This window comes from Dipodomys ordii, unplaced genomic scaffold (assembly GCF_000151885.1).
Source record: "Dipodomys ordii isolate 6190 unplaced genomic scaffold, Dord_2.0 Scaffold88, whole genome shotgun sequence".
Taxonomy (NCBI): Eukaryota; Metazoa; Chordata; class Mammalia; order Rodentia; family Heteromyidae; genus Dipodomys; species Dipodomys ordii.
In genome coordinates this window covers 2076607-2097931 of record NW_012267304.1, presented here as the reverse complement: position 1 = coordinate 2097931, position 21325 = coordinate 2076607, and the positions used below count along the sequence as shown (strand labels likewise).

Here is a 21325-nt window from a genome sequence, read left to right as displayed (position 1 = left end):
TATCATTCAATTTTAGTGCTTTATTAGTAATTATTTAGTTTCAACTCTGCGAATACTGGTAATCTAAAGGAGAAATTGCTGCAAGATGCACTGAAGACCCAGATGTATGATGGACCTACAGTGTGACTGCAAACTTTGAGGGTTCTGACTCCATTTTCTTTGTATTTGGTTCTCCAATAAGAATACAGTGCTGTATAGGTTAACCACATAATACATGTGTCAAATGTGTAAGTCATATTTTAAACATTTCAAATGAAGATCTTAATACCATTCTTGGTGATGTGAACCTTTAGAAGGCCTTCATATTTATATGACAAAACTTCAGATAGACACATAACTATATGGACTCAATGCCCTAAGTAGATGTTCTGATTACATTATCTGAGACACTGCTATAGATGATATCAGAATACTGAGATGTACTTGAAAATTTATTTTAGTAGAAAGGGGAATATAAATGTCAATATATATTGTTGCCAAGTATACAGACAAGATAAATTGGATACATTAGAACATTATGCTTTTCTTAGTTTTAAAATAGAAATGGCTCAAGTGATAAATTACCAGCATTGCATGGAAAAGAATGAGGCCCAGAGTTCAACCCCTAGTACCAGTGCAAAGAAAAAGAAAATTTGAAGAAACAGAAAATTGTGTGTGTAATGTTTCTTGTTTTATAGTATAAAGTGTGCGATATGGCATACATAGCCATATGGAATATATAACATACATACATACATATCATAAGGTGATATATATGCTATGATACCTATATATATATATATATATAGAATATTCATGTAAACTGGTGTATATTAAATTTATATACAAACAAGAAAAAGAATAAAGCTAGGCATGGTGGTGGCTTTAATCCAGCTACTAGGGGAGTAGATAAGGAGGATCATGGTTCAAGGCCAATCAGGGAAATAAATTAGCAAATAAGCCATGTATGGTATCACATGCTATATGGAGGTGTAGGTAGGAGGATTGTGATTTGAGGCCAACCCCAGGAAGAAAACATAAAATCCTATCTGAAATATAACTAAAGGAGAAAGGGTTGGAGGCATGGCTCAAGTGGTACAGCATCTGTGTCACAAGTGTGGAGTCCTGAATTTATTTTTTTATTTTTTTACTGTGAAAAATCTGTACAGAAGGGTTACAATTACATGGGCAAGATAATAAGTACATTTCTTATCAAGCATTGTAGTCTCCTCCTTTGTTTCCCCTTCCCATCCCTTCCAAGCCTCCCCCACACACCCAATCCTCCCCCCACCCCCCCACCAAAGTTGTAAAGTTTGTTTTCCACATGACAACTTGTACTTCTCATTGTTGCAACGGGTCTACCTGTATCCTTATTTAAACGACTTGTTTTTCCCTTTCCCCTCCACAAATTATACTGACATCAAATACAGTGAAAGCAGGGGTTATACTGTGGGGGAGGGACATACAAAGCAACAAAGAAATAATCATATAAATGCATTAGAAACAAATGCATGAAAGAAAAAAACATTTAAATACATATCTTAGGGTTCATTTTCCTAACATCACCTTATCTGACCTTTTTTGCTTGTGGAGTCCTGAATTTAAATCCTAGCAGTAACCCCAAAAGGCATTATGTTTTTAATGCCTTTCTCTGAGAGATACAATCTTGGACAGTACTGTCCTCTTTACACAGCTTTCTACATTTGCCCAGTTCCCACCAATGAGTGTGAATAGCTTTTATAAGACATTCATAATAAAACACCTAAAATAGTTCTTGACAACATGGGATACTATAGTACAATATTAAGTAAAACATATTAAGCAACAAACAGATCTCAGCAGCATTACATGGCACAGAGTTAAATTAATCTTATGATTAGCAGGTTATTAGTGAATAACAAGATGAATGAAGAAGCCAAACTCATTGTACTTAGGTAGTACAGACAACTTCAAGAAGCTTGTACTTGGTGTGACAGCTCATGATTATAATTTTTGGCTACTACCAGGAAGACAGTGATTAGGATAATCATGATTTGAAGCCAGCCTGAAGAAAAAGTTAGTAAACCCCCATCTTGACCAATAAGTCAGGCATGGTGATATGCACCTGTCATTGCAGCTATGTGGGAGGTGTAGACAGAAAGATGGCAGGCACAGCTTTCCTGGGCAAAAATGTGAGAGTACATCGGACAAATAACTGAAGTTATAAGGGCTGAGGTTTTTGGCTCAAGTTTTATTGTTTGCCTAGCAAGTATGAGGTCATGAACTCAGCACCAGTACCTTGCTCCCCTCCCCCAAAAAAAGCTATCTGAAGAGAAGGCAAAAGGAATAGAGGAATCATAATGTCAAGAATGATTATTTTTTTTCTTTTTTACTCGTGTATATGCCAGTACTGGAACTTCACCTCAAGGCTATATATTCTTGCTTGGCTTTTTTGCTCAGGGATGACACTCTATTATTTGAACTATGCCTCCACTTCTGACACTTTTACTGGCTAGTTGAATATAAGAGCCTTGCATTTTTCTCTGCCCAGACTTGCTTAGAACCACCATCCTCAGATCTCAGCCTCCTGAGGATCTTATTACAAGCAAGAGCCTCTGAGCCTGTCCACTTGTCTTTCTTTTCTAAATGCGAGGCCAGCAGAGTATATTTATTTGCTGATGCCAAAAGTACAGACAAGAAGGAAAGGCTTAAGTCAAAGAAAAAGGTGTGATGGAGGCCAGAAGGAAAAAAGAACTAAAGACTAATAAAGACTTTTCCCCCCAATCCTGGAGCTTAATCTCAGAGCCTCATGCTTCCATAAGTGGGTACTCTTACCACTAAGCCACACCTCCAGCTCTAATTTTTTCTGCTGGTTCTTTTTCATACAGTATCTTGCTTCTTGGCTAGGTATGCTATTGGGCTAGATCCACCTGCTGGGCTTCCTAGCTGTGACAATAGTGGCAGTGCGCCACCTTGTGTGCACTTTGAGAGAGAACCTCCCCTCCCTGGCCTGCGCCTTTGGGCTGGCCTGCAACTAAGATCCTAACAAGCTAAGCCTTCCAAATAGCAAGGATTACAGGAGTGAGCCACCATCACCTGACTTTTTTTTTTTGTGGGTCGGTCGTGATGCTTAAACTCTGGGCGCGTGCGCTGTCCCTCAGCTCTTCAGCTCAAGGCTAGCGCTCTACCACTTGAGCCACAGCACCACTTCCTGCTTTTTCTGCTTATGTGGTGCTGAGGAATCAAACCCAGGGCCTCATGCATGGAAGGCAAGTACTCTATCACTGAGCTACCTTCCCAGCCCCATCACCTGACTTTTTTTTCTTCCTTTTTTTCCCCTGAAGTTCTGGGATCAAACCCAGGACCTTGCATATGTTAGGCAAGTTCTCTACCGCTGAGCTAAACCCCCAGCTCCCAAGAATTTCATTGTTTTTAATATATTAAACAGAAAAATTTTTATAGCATATACATATATAGACATTTAAAAATTACCGTAGAACTCATAAAATATGACTGGCATAATATATGTTACAGTCAGGTAGATAAGTTATAATCAATAAATTTCATCTATAAATTTAAGTTAGCATATATTATCATTGCTTGTACCTGGTATGGCTCAGTCACCTTCTTATGAGGTTTCCCATAGTATCGCAGTTTTGATTTATACAAGATCCTCACAAGCAAGGCAGGGAAATATTTTCTTGTACTCCAGGTCATTTCAAGGTGAGAAAGAGAAATTAGTTTCAGATCTATAAAAGTATAAAAATAGAAACAAAATTAGAATTAACATGGGATGCTATGTTCAAAGTTCTGTTTGTAAGGTGAAAAGGGCAGCCTGATCACACCCAGTTCACCTCTTGCCAGCTAAACTGGCTTACCTCCTTCTCACTTACACATATACTCTCCTGAGTAATAGCAGAGAAATACAGGTAGACTCACCATGGGCCTGGAGCATAGGCAAGTACCTCTATAAAGGTGTCATCCACAACACTGCACTGTATCTCCTCCCACCTTACCAAAATATGTAATTATTTCCTGGAAAACTGGTTTCTAAGTTCACCTGTCAATATTTTCCTACCAATAAGCACTTATTTAGTTACCTTATCGAATCTTTAAGACACATTCCCATACTTTTCTCTCCTGAGTTTTGCTAAACATGCCAGACAACCGTTCTTAGATATTCAGTGGCTGCCTCTCTCCCCACCCCAAACTCTGCTCAATGCTCACCTTCTCAGTTCCTAACCACTTCATTAAAACCAATCTTGGTACTTCACTTTGGCCTCAACCATACTTATTGGAGTTGCTTTTTTCAAAAAAGAAAAGAAAAACAGCTTTTTTCAAAAAAGAAAAGAAAAACAAAACAACAACAACAAAAAACCCGGCTCTTATTATCTTCCCATATACTTTAACATTTACGTTAAAATTTTGAATCTCAAACCTTACTCAAGCACAAAAACTGCTTCCATGATTAAGCTGTACTTCTGATTTAATCCTCCTGCGAGTTAAAGGGATTCTTCTGCAAAGCTCTCCATATCTTACTCTCACACTGCACAATCCCAATTTTGAAAATCTCAATTGGCAACAGTTCTAATATTTGTTTCTTTTTGCTATGACTTCCTTCCATTCCATCTCTATTTACATATGTAGTTAGCATAGGGGCATGAAAACCATATTTACAGGTTTTTTGTTTTTTATTCATTCATTTACTTATGTATTTATTTTTGTGCTAGTACTTGAAATCAGGGCCTCACACTCTCACTTGTCTTTTGCTCTCAGCTGGTGCTCTACTACTTGAGCCACAACCCATTCCCAGCTTTTTGCTAGTTAACTGGATATGAGCCTTTCTGATTTGTCTTCCCATGCTGGCTTTGAACTTCCATCCTCATTCCTTAGCCTCCCCCATCCAAGTAGCTAGAATTACACATGTGAGTAACCAGCACCCAGCATACAGTTTATTTTAATAAGCATTTAAATGGTATGCTACAATTATACCTATAGTACCATAAAATATACACACAAGTTTTCAGTATTATTAGGATATCAAGTGTAATTTTCCTTCTAGATTCTCCCAAATCATTACTAGCTTAGAATTCTAGGTCCTAATATTCAATATTATGTAATTAAGTGACTTCCTCTTAAATGCAGTCAGAGAAATCCTGGATCCCTTTTGAATTGTCTGCAATGTACATGGTATACTTTGGGTCAATAAAGGCATATATATCTCTTTTATCAGCTGAAATACCTCAAGAGCTACATGATTCTGGAAAAAGGTTCTAAGAGCCACTGTGTTGGACATAAGGTCAACAGAGTTAGATGTGATCAGATACCTGCCCAGTTAAAATTTCCCCAAGGTTTTTTTTTTGGCAGTATTAGGACTTGAACTCAGGGCTTCATGCTTGCTGTCAGTCAGGCACTCTACCATCTAAGCCATGCCCCCAGACATTTTTATTCTGGTTATATTGTAGATATCATCTCACTTTTTTGTCTGGAAAACAATCCTACTTACACTTCCTACCATATTAGGATGTCAGTTGTAAGCTACCATGCCCAAGTATGGCTTAGCCTGGAACTGCTAATCTTCCTAATTTCAGCTGCCATTAGAGGGATATACCATCATATGCAGATATTGGTTGAGATGGGGTCTTATCAACTTTTTGCCTGGACTGGCAATGAACCACAATTTTCCTGATCTATACTTCCTGAGTAGCTAGGGTTATTGGTGTGAGCCATCAGCACTTAGTCAAGTTTGTGTTTTTAACTCACAAATATGTGTGTGTGTGTGTTTATTTCTTAAATCCAGAAAGAAGTCATATGCTATTTGTACATGTTGATTATCCACAAAGAAATTTGATTTCAAGGAAGTGGTGCTGTGGCTCAAGCTGTAGAGCGCTCACCTTGAGCTGAAGAGCACAGGGACAGCGCCCAAGCCCAGAGTTCAAGCCCCACAATCGACCAAAAAAAGAAAACAAAAAAACAAAAAACAAAAAAAGAAATTTGATTTCAACAGGAGATGTAGACCATATGCAATGGAGCAGTTATTCTTAAATATTTTGATCTCAGGGCCTCTTTACATTCTTAAAAACTGCTAATTATCTTGAGGAGCTTCTCTATGAATTATATCATATTTACTACATTATGAATTAAGAAATTAAGCACCAATTAATTTCAAAATAATAATTAACCTAAAATGCATACTAAAAACAACATTCTAAAAAATGACAGTTAAGCAGACACCCTGAAAACATTACAGGAAGGAATAGGAGAAACTCTAGGGCTCGCTGGCACAAGCAGAAATTTTCTTAATAAAGACCCAGAAACACAGCAAATCAAAGAAAGGTTGAACAAATGGGATTGAATGAAACTGCAGAGCTTCTGCATGGCAAAGGACATAGCTAGCAAGATCAATAGAAAGTCCACAGATTGGGAGAAGATCTTCACTAGCCATACAACAGACAAGGGCCTCATATCTAAACTGTACTTAGAACTCAAAAAAAAATTTCTTTCATGCGATTGTTTCTAATGCATTTATAAGATTATTTCTTTGTTGCTTTGTATGTCCCTCCCCCACAGTATAACCCCTGCTTTCACTGTATTTGATGTCGGTATAATTTGTGGAGGGGAAGGGGAAAAACAAGTCCTTTAAATAAGGATACAGGTGGACCTGTTGCAACAATGAGAAGTACAAGTCGTTATGTTGAAAACGAACTTTACAACTTTGGTGGGGGGTGGGGTAGGGAGGATTGGGTGGGGCGGTGGGGGGGGAGGATGGGAAGGGATGGGAAGGGGAAACAAAGGAGGAGGCTACAATGCTTGATAAGAAATGTATTCATTATCTTGCCCTCTGTAACCCCTCTGTACAGTATTTTCACAATAAAAAATAAATATAAATTTAAAAAATTAACAGCAAAAAAAATTCAATCCTCCAAAAACAAATCCTCAAAGAAACAACCACCTCATTAGTAAGTGGGCTAAAGATTTAAAAAGATACTTCTCTGAAGAGGAAATAAGAATTGTTAATAGACACATGAAGAAATGCTTAACTTCCCTGGCCATAAAAGAAATGCAAATCAAGACAGCATTGAGATTCCACCTCACCTCAGTTAGAATGGCTGTAATCAAGAAATCTAATAACAACAGATGCTGGAGAGGATGTGGCCAAAATTGAATACTACTGCACTATTGGTGGGAGTATAAACGTGTTCAACCACTCTGGAAAGCAGTATGGAGGCTCCTCAAAAGACTCTATATAGAGCTCCCCTATGACCCAGCAACCCCACTTTTGGGCATTTACCCAAATGAAAACAAACAAGGCAATACTAAAGCTACCAGCACAACTATGTTTACTGCAGCATTATTATTATGTATATTCACCATAGCTAGGATATGGAATTCTATGCTTCTGTCAGAAAGAATGACACTGCCCCATTTCTAAGGAAATGGAAAGACTTGGAAAAAATTATATTAAGTGAAGTAAGCCAGACCCAAAGAAACATAGGTCCCATGGTTTCCCTTATTTGCAATAATTAGTATACGTCTAGTATAATCTCAGCAGATGAGCAGAACAGCTCAATAGCTATGTAAATATGACCATATAAAATGATTCTAAGGGAATGAACTCCAAGACATGGACACAAGAGGTTTTTCTTTGTTGTTGCTGTTTTTTAATGTACTATGTGATTTTTTGTTTCTTTTGTATGTTCTTCCCACTATGGTATATCCCATGTTGTCACTGTGTTTGATTTTGTTACCCTGGTATTGTATATACATTTACCTGAATTAGGGAACAACAGAACAGTGAGAAAAAGGATGAGAGGGAACCAATGCAACAACAATATACACAAGACAATATGGTGGAAATGATCTGTACAACTTGGAGAGATGGGGGGGGTGGGAAAGTAGGAGAAAAACGAGGAAGGGTTAATAAGTTTGACAAGAAATGTACTTATTAGCTTACTTATGTAACTGTAATCCCTCTGTATATAACCTTGACAATAAAAAATGATTGTTTTCCAAAACAAATATTCAGTGAAGAGAATCATACTGTTTTATATTTCTGTGAATTTCTTTAGCTTACTGAGTTAGCTAGATATTCATATCTTCTTCAGAACTTAGTCTATTTCAATATTACATATCCTGCAAACCTGTAGAAAACTCTGCTGTAACCTGTGATAGAAAAGCAAAGTAAATAATGCCTTAGGATTATTATGAATTTGTTTTCATGTCCTGAATTGTTAATTAAAGTCATGGGAAAAGCCAGTAGGCATATTTGAAGAATTTTTTCAGAAGAATAAATCCAAGAAATGCAGAAAGGAATAAAGATAAAAGGTGAAAAAATGAATTAGAAAACATTATATAGGGTAGAAAACTTGCCTTTCATGCTTGAGTTCCTGCATTCAATTCCACCCCTCTAAAAAGGATAAAGAACAATATTGATTCCAAATGTGATGAATTATGAAGACAGGGGAAAACAGTTTACAGTTTATTAAGTATGACTCTGTAACAATAAATTTGAAAAATATAGTGAAATGGATAATCTAGGAAAGTATTAATTACAAGCACTGCTGTAAGAAGCAGAAAACCCAAATATGTAAACTATAGTAGAAAACAAAAAGAACTTCACAAATAGTAGCTTCCCTAAATGGCAGCTGTTCACATGATTGTACAACAAAATTCTAGCAGCTCTCAAGGAATAGCTCTTTTCCCTGAACTATAAATTGTTCTACAGTTCATTAAAATATACTAATTGTACCAATTCACCTTATAAACTCAGGATAATTTGAAACATATAGACAGAATCAATACAAAAGAGAAAAAACTATGAGCCAAAATAATTTATGATGGGAAAAACTCAATTAAATACTTTCAAACCTCCTATCACAGCAGGCTAAAAGGAAAAGGCACCATACACTACTAGTGTCCTAATTGCTGTCTCTTGCTCTGAAGACTCACAAAACGACATTTAATTTAATTATTTCTTTGAAACATCAAGTAAGCACTACAAAATAATATGTAAATTCCAAATTACTAGAAGAAAAATAAACAGAAATTCTGCAAAAGTCAAAGTGGCAAAATAGGAAGTAGTGCTGGGCACCGGTGGCTCATGCCTGTAATCCTAGCTGCTCAGGAGGCTGAGATATGAGGATCACGGTTCAAAGCCAGCCTGGGCAAGGAAAGTCGGTAAGACTCTTATCTCCAATGAACCACTAGAAAACCAGAAGTGGCCCTGTGGCTCAAGTGGTAGAGTGCTAGCCTTAAGCAAAAAAGCTCAGGAGCCTAGGCACTGGTGGCTCATGCCTGTAATGCTAGCTACTCAGGAGACTGAGATCTGAGGATCATGGTTCAAAGCCAGCCCGGGCAAGAAAGTCTGTGGGACTTTCATCTCCTGTTAACCACCAGAAAACAGGAAGTGGTGTGGCTCAAGTGGCAGAGCACTGGTCTTGAGCTGAAGAGCTGAGGGACAGTGCCCAGGCCCAGAGTTCAAGATCCACAACTGACAAAAAAAAAAAAAAGGTCAAGAAGATTTGCCCAGGCCCTGAGTTCAAGCCCCAGGACTGGCACAAATAAAAGTTGTAATAAATATCACAATGAAATTATAAAGAAAAGTGATGGAAAATTTAAAAAAGAGTAACAGAGAGTATTATGATTAATGTAAGCATGTATAGAAATATTACAATGAAAGCACTTGGATATCATTAATATATGTTTATCTAAAAACATTTTACAACAGCAAGCAAAATATAGAAACTGAACACCCCGATATATGCTGATGGCTATAAATTCGTGGGAATAGTCAAAACATGACATGCCATATGCATTAAATTAAAAAATTCAAGTATCACGTTAGCAATTTCAGTTCTCAGAATTTGTCCCTTAACAGAAATTCTCAAATACAGTCAATATAAATACAAAGTAGTGATGATAAATATAGCTGATATGGAAAAACAGCACTGCCTACAACGAGAAATTATGATGACATGATTATGGAAACTGTAGTACAGTCATACTATGAGATATTGTAGGTACAGATGTGCACAAAAGATGTCTACGTTGTTAAGTGGAAATAGGAAACCATGCAAAGAAACACCATTTCTTTTTCATAGCTGCACAGTGGACCACAAACAGTTGGCAATTTGGAGAAGGCAACTGAAGTCATAGGAAAGGTGAGAGGTTATACACTCTAATCCCCTATTTTATTATTAATAATCTCAATCTCACAGCAAATGTGAAAGGAGTTTACGTGAACAGCAAGGTAGTTTCTACATCAGTGACCACTATTTTGCTGTATATGGCTCTGATACTTTTAACATAATAAACTTCTAAATACACAGTTTGGGTTTTTTTATGTCCACTACCCTTTGCAATAAAACACAGCTTTGATAAATGGATATTACTTTCTTTTTAAAAATCTTAGATAATTTTAGAAATTATGAGCTCTATTTTCAATTCTTGACGTCATCAATTTTTCCCTTACATATTTAATTGTGAAAACAGTTAGAAATAAACCACATTTGGAGTTGTTATTTACTGTTGCTTTATTCGAGTGCTTAGGATAAAATATTTTCTTTAACCCTGGAAATAAGTATTTCAATTTCAAAAACTTATTTATACGATCTTTGGTACAAGTTTGAGCCGTATTTTCTTTGCCCCTCAGTGGCTATTATTACTATGTTTACATATTTTGATGTACGTTGCTTTTTGCTTTTGTTATTTTGGCTTTTAAGTTTTTTTTTTTTTTTTTGCTGGATCTGTGGTTTAACATTGTGTTGAAAAAAGGGCCGAAGAGCAACAAATATAGAACATTACAGATTTTCCTGGTATTTTTTCTTATTGTTTTTTGTATTTAATTATTTTCCCCATGCCATATGCATGTTCATGCGTATAGCAATGCCATTCTCCTTAGTTTCACCTGTTAAGAAAGCAATATATTTTGAGTAGTTAGTTGTAACCCCCCAAAATTGAACTTCCTTAATAAATTCTGTGTGTAGCAAAGAAGGAACAGAAAGCGAGAATTTGAAGCCTTTGCACAAAATCCCGCACCTTCCAAAGGTGATAGTTACTCAACTCTTTGCTTTAAAAGACATAAAAAGTGGCGTTTTGCTGGATGGAAATATTTAAGGAATAAATAAGGGAGCATCATTTTGGAGCAAAGGTCAAAGCATGCAAACTACAAGTGGAAGTTTTTATGTACAATTGAAACTTACACTCTCGGCAACCGATGGTTACATCGTTACATTTCTATAACTGAAATGGCTAGGTCGCGTAGAAGGAAGGCACGGTCGCTGGAGGAATATGGACTCCCCCTCCCCCCACCAACAGTGTCTTTGCCAGGTTGAATTTAGGATCTGCTGAGGCACTTCATGAAGAAACCAAACCAGGACACCAATCAGACAAATTTCACCAAGAAGCCTCTCAGTAAAATAACATAAAACTAAATAAATAAAAAATAAATAAAACACAGGATGACCCATTGCAACAATGAGACTCACAAGACACTATGTTGGAAATGAACTCTACAACTTCGCGGGGGAGGAGTGGGAGGGTGGGGAGGGAAGGGATGGTAGGGGAAAAACAAAGGAGGGGGTAAAAATGCTCGATAGGAAATATACTCATTACCTTACTCATGTAACTGTAACCCCTCTGTACAGCATCTTTAAAATAAAATAAAATTTAAAAATAAACAAATCAATAAAAATCTCAAAACCTAGCTTCCAACTTGTTCCGCCGCAGCTTGAAAGGGACCAGAGACTCTCCAGAACCATACTCATTTCCTTTGCCATTATCCCAAGTTCTGAACCGCCACTTCCCCAACTCTCCCAACATCCCCGCTAATTCCTTACGTTTAAAATTGTAGTCTTCAGGTTGCTTGTTGGTTAGCCAGATGTCTCCATACGGATCTTCATTATTCCACAAAGCCAAATAATGACTGCGCTCGCCCCTCAAAGGCCGCTCGGGTTTCTTCTGGTGCTCACTGTTTCGGAAGGGAATTTCTTCGACAGAAATATCATCTAACGCCTCCTCGCAGTGGACGCTATCGATGCAAAGGATCCCTTGGCCTAAATGTTCCTCGTTGTAAAGACACGAGACTCTAGAAATGCTCATTTTGATGCCAACTTTAAGAATATTCTGACGAACCAGACAGTTGAGACTGGTATCGAGGCAGCACTTTTCCTGGTACACGCCGTCGGAGATGGTCACATCATAGCAGTAAACGGGAGGCTTCGGCTGCGTGTCCCGGCGATCGTACTCTAACAGGTACCTCTGGACTGCCAGTACGGTGACGGGCACCACCTCAGAGGGGCTCACACACATGCCAGGTGACCGTACAATCTGTTGAAGAACCTTTTGGATCCAGGAGTTGGGCTTTTGGGCACCAGCCTTTCGGATCACCACTCCTGGGACTTCAGTCTGCTTTTTCTCAGGGTTTTGCGGATAGGATCCAACGCGACCTCTCTCAGCCGACATCTTGAGATAAATGAAAACTCCACGTGCTACTTTGCCCCGTCCCAAACTAAGAGCCGAGAAACAGTGCGCGTAGCTCCAAGAAGCCTCCGCCAACTGCCCAGGGCCCGCCCAGTAGCAAGGTTTCAAAGAGGTTGCGCAAGCGCGCCGCGCTCTGGGCCCGCCCCTCTCCTCGGCGTTCCGCTGGGGATTCGGAGGGATTTCTAAATAGTCCCACGCACCACATTACCACCCGTAGTCCTATCAAGCTCACGAGACTAACTTGGGGGAAGAAAGGAGAGTCTTGCCAGGGAGTTGCGCAGGGGAGAGAACCTTGATCATCTCGGTTCCCAAGGCACAAGAGAAAAAGGTGAGGAGCACCACGGACTTCCCTACAAAGTAGAGTGCCCAGAGGGATGTGAAACGTAAAAGCGGCAGAAGTCACAGTCTGTACTTATTAAGCTCAGGCAATTCAGACTTTGGATTTGGAGCTGGCACATTAAGTTAATTGGTCATTGGTTAATATGCCTGACTATGATAACACCAGCCTCATATATTGCATGAACAAAAACGCATAAGTTGTGCACATCCCCTAGCACAAAAAGTCCTCAGTAGTGAAAAGTCCTGAGTTCCAATCCCAGAACAAACAAAAGAAAGATCGCAGTGAATGTCAACTGCCATGGCAATTACTATTACCATAATAGCCTATAGTGGCTCCTTCAGTACATGGTATAGAACTTACTAGTTAACTGCAAATGAAGATTTAAAAAATACAGTTCTCAGGCTGGAAAGGTGGCTCAGTGGTAGAGCGCTTGCCTTGCATGCCTGAGGCCCTGGGTTCGATTCCTCAGCACCACATAAGCAAAAAGGAAAAAGCCGGAAGTGGCACTGTGGCTCAAGTGGTAGAGCGCTAGCCTTGAGCTGAAGAGCTGAGGTACAGTGCCCAGGCCCAGAGTTCAGGCCCCACAACCGGACCCCCCCCAAAAAAAAATACAGTTCTCTAGGTAAAGAACCAAATTTGTGTGAATTTTTTGGTACAATATACATCAAGTCCTGAACGCTGTTGCTGAGTGCTTTTGCTCAATGCCAGAGCTTAACTACTTGATCCACAGCTCCACTCCTACCTTTCTTTTTGATGATTAACTGCAGAGAAGATTCTCATGAACTTTCTTGCCTGTAGTGACTTTTACCCTCAATCCTCAGATATCAGCCTCCTGAGTAGGTAAGATTACAGTCCTGAATCACTGGTGCCCCTTTTAGATGAAACTTCTTAAAATGTACCTAAAAATACAACTCCTCACTTAATAGAGGTAGGATACAGCATTTCAATAAGAGCATTTCTTAAAAAAAAACCTTAGTATGTTACTTATATAATGTAGATGAGTAAAATTCACCCCTTATATTACTCCTTAACTCCTCCTCCATCTTCCTTTTTAACTGGGATTTCTTTTTCTTGCCTTGACCATACTTGGTCCCAAACTCAGGGCATGGGTGTTGTGGTTTTCTCTCCTCAGGGATGGCCCCTACCACTTCAGCCACAGCTCCACTTCCAACTTAAAATTTTTATTTTTATTAAGTAATTGTACAAAGGGGTTCCAGTTCCACTTCCAGCTTTTCCGTTACTTAATTGGAGAAAGGAAAAATCAAAATGAAGGTTTCCCATAACAGATGAGGCAGATAGAAAGATAGGCAGATAGAAAAAAGACATTCAATAATCACCATAAGACATGGTAAACAATATAAAACACAAATGATTAGGAAAACTTGTTGTAAACCAATATGAATGTGGGAGATGGAAACAAAAAAATGATAAGGCAAATAATCATATATACCTTATAATGCTTGCATTAATGTTTGTGACTGAAGGAATAAATCCCACAAGGTCCAGTGTGTCCTAATCCTCAGATCTCAGTTCCTTGAGTAACTAGGATTACAAACTTGAGCCACTGGCACTGAGCAAGAGTTCCTTTTACTAAGTGTCCACAGCAATTCTGTCTACCTTGTAGCCTCTAAAATCGCTTTTCCATATACTTATGGACATTTCACTGGATTTATTTACCAACCAACATGTAGGCATCAGTTACGCAGTTTTATTGAATACAATACTAGGATCTGAAGCATAGCTGTACTTTACAACAGTGCTTTTCCAAATACAAAAGTCGCTTGCAGTTAAAATCCCATACCATTTTTGCCTCATGACTATACTGTCCACTTGTAATTAATGCTAGGACAAGAAGCACTGGCACTTGCCCAAGGCATGCAGACACATTGCACTAAGTAATGCAACAACCTGGAGCTTCACAAAGTTTAATTTTCATGAGACTTAAGTAGTCATCAACAATCTGCTTGAATGGTGATACACTATTACCAAACTCTTACTTTTTCAAGGCCTTTTTTCTCCCCAAGAGTGTGGTCATAAGTTGCTCGTTATGTTTTAATTTGTGCCAGTCCTAGAGCTTGAACTAAGAGCCTAGGTACTATCCCTGAGTGTTTTTGCTCAGGGCTAGTACTTGACCACTTGAGCCACAGCTCCACTTCTAGCATTTTTTGGTACTTAACTGGAGATAAGAGTCTCATGAACTTTTCTGCCTGGACTGGCTTTGAACCATGATTCATTTGTGAACCAATCCCACCCAGCTCTCATGTACTCTTTCTTTTTTCTTTCTTTTTTTTGGTCTGTCATGGGGCTTGAACTCTGGGCTTGGGCGCTGTCCTTGTGCTCTTCAGCTCAAGGCGAAGGCTCGAGTGCTCTACCGCTTGAGCCACAGCACCACTTCCGGTTTTCTAGTGGTTTATTGGAGATAAAAGTCTCACAGACTTTCCTGCCCTGACTGGCTTTGAACCGAGATCCTCAGATTTCAGCCTCCTGACTAGGCTTCCGGGTGTGAGCCACCGGCGCCCGGCTTCATGTACTCTTTCTTACTGGTTTAGTACCTCCATCAGGACCCCCTAAATAATAAAATTTATGAATTCTAGTTTTGTACCATTGTATTTTTGGATCCTTCCAGATAATTCCTAAAAGGCCTTCTTTACTTCCTTCCTTCCCTTCTTCCTTCCTTTTTGTTGAACTAGGGTTTGAACTCAGAGCCTCACTATAAGGCTGTCCTTCAACTGAGATCCTCCTATCTATGGCTTCCTGCATAGAGGGAATCACAGGTATGTAGCACCATGAGAAACCCAAAATTTGGTTGTTTTTTTTTTATGGTGGTGCTTTGCAATAGGATAATTACTAGAACCGGCAATAAGTAGCACCACTTTTTGGTTTTACACTTCTATTTACAGTAAAGATGAATGTAAGGCAGCACATATGGAGTCTTTTGTATTATTCTGTTGACAATCTGTTATAATGTACATAACATCTACTTCAGTAGTACTCACACTTATAGAAACGACATTATTAAGCACTTGCTTTAGGATCAAATGTGCTTCACAATAACAGAATAAGCATTTGACTTTCAGAGTCAATAATCATTTTTTCTCCTTTTCCATATGGCAGGCTTCTAATAGTGCTCTCCATAGGTTAAATTGGTAAAGGCAGGCAAAACAGTATTTTATAAAGTGGGTATGTTCTAAGATACTCAAAAGACTAAATCTGAATTGAAATATATTTTTGTAGTCCAATGAATTTGGTGCAAATATCAGTCACAATGATTTTCCTCATTACTAAAATTTTACTACTTTTAGTACTTCTGGTTGTTGAAAACTGTTACTTCATATGAGTACAATGCTTAACTGAGAATCTGGAATGTAGTAAAAGTTGTAAAAATGCTAACTACTGCTGATATTATTCTAAAAGCAAGACAAAGCCATAACAAAATAATAGAATATTACTACTGTAGAGAGCCACTAGGTATCCCTTATTTAATGCTCTTCAAACTGTGGGTTGTGAAAGATTAGTGAGGTTACCAGTTCAAGTTATTGAGTCACCACTAGCAATTAAAAACATGGAAATGAATAACTCAGAATATTTCTGTAATAAGGGTGAGAATTGCTTCATAAAATTTTTGTTTCACATTTGTGACATATAGGTGAGTATACTGGCATTTGCTGTGAAGTGAATTTCTTATGATAGCTTCAATCCACAAAGGCTTAAAAGCCACAAGTATAGCCCAATCCCCTTTTATTACAAATGAATTAATTCAGGTATTAAAAGGGGACTGACATGACCCAAGAACACACAATGAGAAGTAACAGAGCATCAGAACTACCAATATTCTGATTACAAAGCCTTGAAAATATCTTAGATAGGTGCTGGTCATTCACAACAGTGATCCTAACTACTTAGAAGAATGACATCTGAGGATCTCATGCTATTCAAAGGTAGAATCCTCTGAGAACCCAAGTAGAAAAGTCTATGAGACTCCATCCTCAATTAAGCAGCAAAAACCTGGAATTGGAGGCATGGCTCAAGTGTCAGTGCACTAACTGTGAGCAAAGAAGTTGAGCAAGTAGTGCTTGATGGCTCATACCTGTAATCCAAGCTACTCAGGAGGCTGAGACCAGAGGATCGTCATTTAAAGCCAGCCTGGGCAGGAAAGTCCATGAGACTTTTATCACCAATAAACTACTCAGAAAAAGCCAGAAGTGGTGCTGTGGCTCAAGTGGTAGAGTGCTAGCCTTGACAAAAAGAAGCCTAGGGCCAGGCCCTGAGTTCAAGCCCCAGGATTGGCAAACAAACAAAGAAGTTGAGTAAGAGTGTAAAGCCCTGAGAACAATCTCCAGTACTGGATATTTATATGAGAACATCAATTCTATGGGAAAATAAAAATTTAAAAACAAGTTTACTATCGCTATCATGTTTCAGTAGAAATTTACAAAATGAATACTACCATACTTCATGGTGTCTCAGAAGTTATTTTCAGAAGCCTCTTAGAATGACATCAAATTTAAAATGAAAAATGATAAAAATAATTCTGGGGGTTGGAGGTGTGACTCAGATACTGATTTCAGTACCAGACTTAGACCAAAAAATAATTCTGTTAGGGATACCTAACACAAATATTAAGTACAATATTTTCAATAGAATGTTTTATACTACAGAACTTGAAAAATGTATTTTAAATTGAATATTGTGATTTTCCTTATGTGTTGAACTTAAAAGACACAATTACAAACAAAATGCCCTTTATCACTCTTCCTTATCTCCTTCCTACTTCTAAAACAATAAATGATGAATTGGAAACATAGAAAAAAGGCTTTCCATGATCTAAGTTGGATAGACACAGCATTATTCCCTAAGTACATTAATTTTTACTCAAGAGAACTTTGTTTTGGTTTATCTTCTCATTCCTTTGTTTTATCCTTTCATTCATTTCCTTGGGTAGGGAAATTAGCATCAGACGCACACTTGTAGGTTTTTCAGATCCTTAAGATTATGAACGTAGGTGGAATTGTTGGGGAAATGTGAAAAGGAGTCGCATGACTAGTTGGGGGTAAAAGGATGTAGAGAGTTCAGATAAAATGACAGAGCTTGTTTAGATAAGCTTGCCAATCATCACCACGGTGATGAGAGGGGCCTCAGGGTGCTGCCTGGCAACCAGGGCACTACAACCTTCTGCTCACTGCTGCCCATTCCCAACATCTTTCCATTTTCAAGCTGCTCTTGATTTTATTCACTAAATTGCTTCTATATACAAAGATGGATTTGTATAGCTTATGATATTCTTTATTTCATTTAAACCAATGGTGAATTTAAGACATTTTTCTAGCAGATGTGGAATATAGCTTGGTTTATTTATTGGAAGTGCATAAATTGCAATCTTTTATAGAGATTCAGCATTTCAGTGGTTTTTAGCCTTCTATTGCTCTTCAGCATCTCAAACAAATGCTTATATTTGTCCTCATGGCTTTGTTCATACTGGCCACATACTAGACACAACTTCTTGTGTTTTTACCCCATTCCTTCACTCTCTTCATATGCTGTACCCATTTTCATAAAAATCCCACCATATTAGCCATTTCCTTGATATCTCAACATTATAACCGTAAGAACTTTGGATCTGACAATACATTTTCAATTATTTTCAACTATCTAGATCTTACACTAAGGTGTTAACTTTAAAAAATGGTTTTTGGTCTTCACTGTACAAGTCTTGCACTGCTTTGGTTAACTTAGTCCCTAAAATACTTTACCACTTTTTAAAGGTTATTATAATTGTGATTTATTAATAATGTTGTTTTCAGATTGTTCACTGATGGTATATATGGAAATGAACTTGATTTTGTATTATACAACTTTGTATATTAGTTGTTATAAGTCAGTTCCTTATGATTTAGTGTATGTGAGAACAGGTCATCTATGAATATATGGTTTTGCTTCTGTTTTTCAACTCTGGATGAGCCACTTCTGAGGCACACCTTCAGCTTTTGCTATTTTCTTTAAGTGGAAGTTTGTCATTTATTTGAGATGTTTCTTCTTTTTTTAGTATGGGTATTTATGTCTATAAACTACACAGTAAACAGTGGTTTAGCAACAGTTTTGATATGTGGTGACTTAGTTTTCACTCATCTAAAATTGTTTTCTAATTTCTCTTGTGTTTTCTTCTTTAAACCATGGCGTAGTTAAGAATGTGTTGATTTCTTTCTACATATCCATGAATTTTCCATTTTTCTTCTATTACTGTTTTCTAAGTTCACCCCACTACTGTCAGGGAAAATACTTTGTAATATTCATGCCTTTCCAAATTTATTGAGGCTGATCTGAAAGACTCATCTCTAATTAACTAGCAAAAATGCTGACCTGGAGATGTGGCTCAAGGGGTAGAGCCAGCTGTGAACATGGGTGAATGTGACCACAAGGTCCTGAGTTTATGCCCTAATACCAGCATAAACACAAAATAATTATCAAGTTATATACTTAATAAGTGTGTACTTTATTTACAAAAAAGTTACCAATGGCATGCAGAGCTAGAACAAATATGTGGAAATACAAGTATTCTTCTATGTTTTTAATCTCTTTTTCACTTATTCAGGGCATATGTTTTCTGTTTGTAAGCTGGGTTTTATAGTACATTTTGCATTTTTTGTGTGAAAATGAATGATAGCCTGTCTATAAATATGACAAAAAAGACATTCAGTGAATGGTAGCTATCATTATTAACTACAATACAAAAAAGAGTTTAAGAATCTTACTCTACATTTAATCCATGTAGACATATATTAAGTTATTGCACTTTTACTCTTTTTATAATATTTTAACTTTTATTTATGTTTTGCTTTTGGTGGTACTAGTGTTTGAACTTGGGCTAGTGCTTGCTAGACTGATGCCTCTAGCCTTTCTTTTTGCTGGTTATTTTGTTTTTTTTTTAAATTTTATTTTATTTTATTTGTGAACAAACTGTACAGAGGGGTTACAATTGCATGGGCAGGATAATGCGTACATTTCTTACCAAGCATTGCAGCCTCCTCCTTTGTTTACCCTTCCCATCCCTTCCCAGCTTGCTGGTTATTTTGAAGATGGAATCTCAAAAACTTTTTTGCCTGGCTGGCCCTAAACTTAGATCCTCCAGATCTCAGCCTCAGAAATAGCTAAGACTATAGGCATGGCACTAGTACTGGTTTTGTTTATTTTAATTGTTTAGTAGCATACATTAGTTGTACAATGGGGAGCTCATTGAGACATTTCTATGTAGAAATGTATCCAACTCTCCCCCTCCCTCTATCTCCTTCCCTTCCTACTTCTAAAACAATTGCAACAAGTTTTATTGTTCTATTTTCATGCATGCAAATAAATTTGTTCACCCATATTCATCTTCAACCTCCCTATTCACTCTTTCCATTCCTGCTGATTCTCCCCTCAACAGAGCTTGTTTTACTTTTCTGTCATTCACTTTTTAAGTGTGCATTAATTGTACCAATGGAATTAAGAATATTAATTTGCAGTTGTGAATGGGTCACAATGAATGTGTGCATGTGCATGCACCCGTGCACACACACACACACAAATCAGAATAACCCTCTCTATTGTTTTCTCTTTTTTCTGACCCCCAATTCTCTATTGATCAATAGCTATCAGATTCTTTATACTATAAATATACACAGCTATTTCAATCTATTTTTGTATTTTCTCTCTCCATCATTCTTTCCCTCTTCCTACCTCTTCAATGGAACCATTTTTTTTGTAGTTGTTTCTTCACCTTGATGGATAATATGGTTTTGAAAAATTAAAAGTTTTCTTTTGAATATTTAAAATATAGCTATTTTGACCAAGCAATTCCCCTGGTGTGAACCTATCTATAGTAGTCACCACCAACTTTTGCCAAATATTTGTGAACTTTCTTTTTCTTTTTAACTCTAGATTGTTCTTCATTACCCCCTTGGGCTTAGTCATTGCTGTGGAATCATCTTGGCTAATGGAATAGGACTGAAAGTGACATTTCCACAAATAAAATGGAAATGGCTAATGGTTATGTAAACAAATAAAACAAAAGGAAAATCCAGTAAGCAAATAAATTCAAACATAAGTAGAACTCACTTTTTTTAAACCTATTTAGATTTAGAAAATAGAAAAAAGAACACACACCATATTGGCAGTAGGGTGAAAAACTGAGGACTGCTGACACATGCAAAGCTGGGAAGTGGAGGAGCTTAAATCAGAACACCTCTTCCCCTGTAAAACAGAACTACTGAAAAGTCCATAGTGCTAATCAGAGCTAGCCATCTGCAGATCAATGACAAGGGAAATACACTTAGGTTATTCAGGCAATTAGATATTGCACTCTTCAGCTACAGAAAGTTTCCTTCTTCACTAAAGACAAAGATGGGGTGAGGTTTGAGGTGTGATGTGCAACGAGGAATATATCATTTTCAGCTCTCTTTCCACTGACTGTAATTGAAGAGTAAGAGGAGGAGAGAGACACACTAGAGGCAATCAGGTACAAATGAAGCACTCTGTGGAGACTGCAACCCTATGGAAAATTTCATTCCCACC

General features: G+C 37.7%; 1 protein-coding gene across 1 annotated transcript in view; it reads right to left on the bottom strand.

The window, feature by feature from the left end:
- LOC105992777 (chromosome unknown open reading frame, human CXorf57) overlaps positions 1-21325 on the bottom strand; it is a 104165-nt gene that overhangs the window by 35868 nt on the left and 46972 nt on the right. Inside the window, exons 4-5 of the mRNA XM_013025836.1 lie at positions 11796-12620; positions 3565-3707 (exon numbers count right to left, since the gene is read on the bottom strand). Of these exons, the coding sequence (XP_012881290.1) occupies positions 3565-3707; positions 11796-12620 (968 nt within the window). The remainder of the gene's footprint in view (positions 1-3564; positions 3708-11795; positions 12621-21325) is intronic.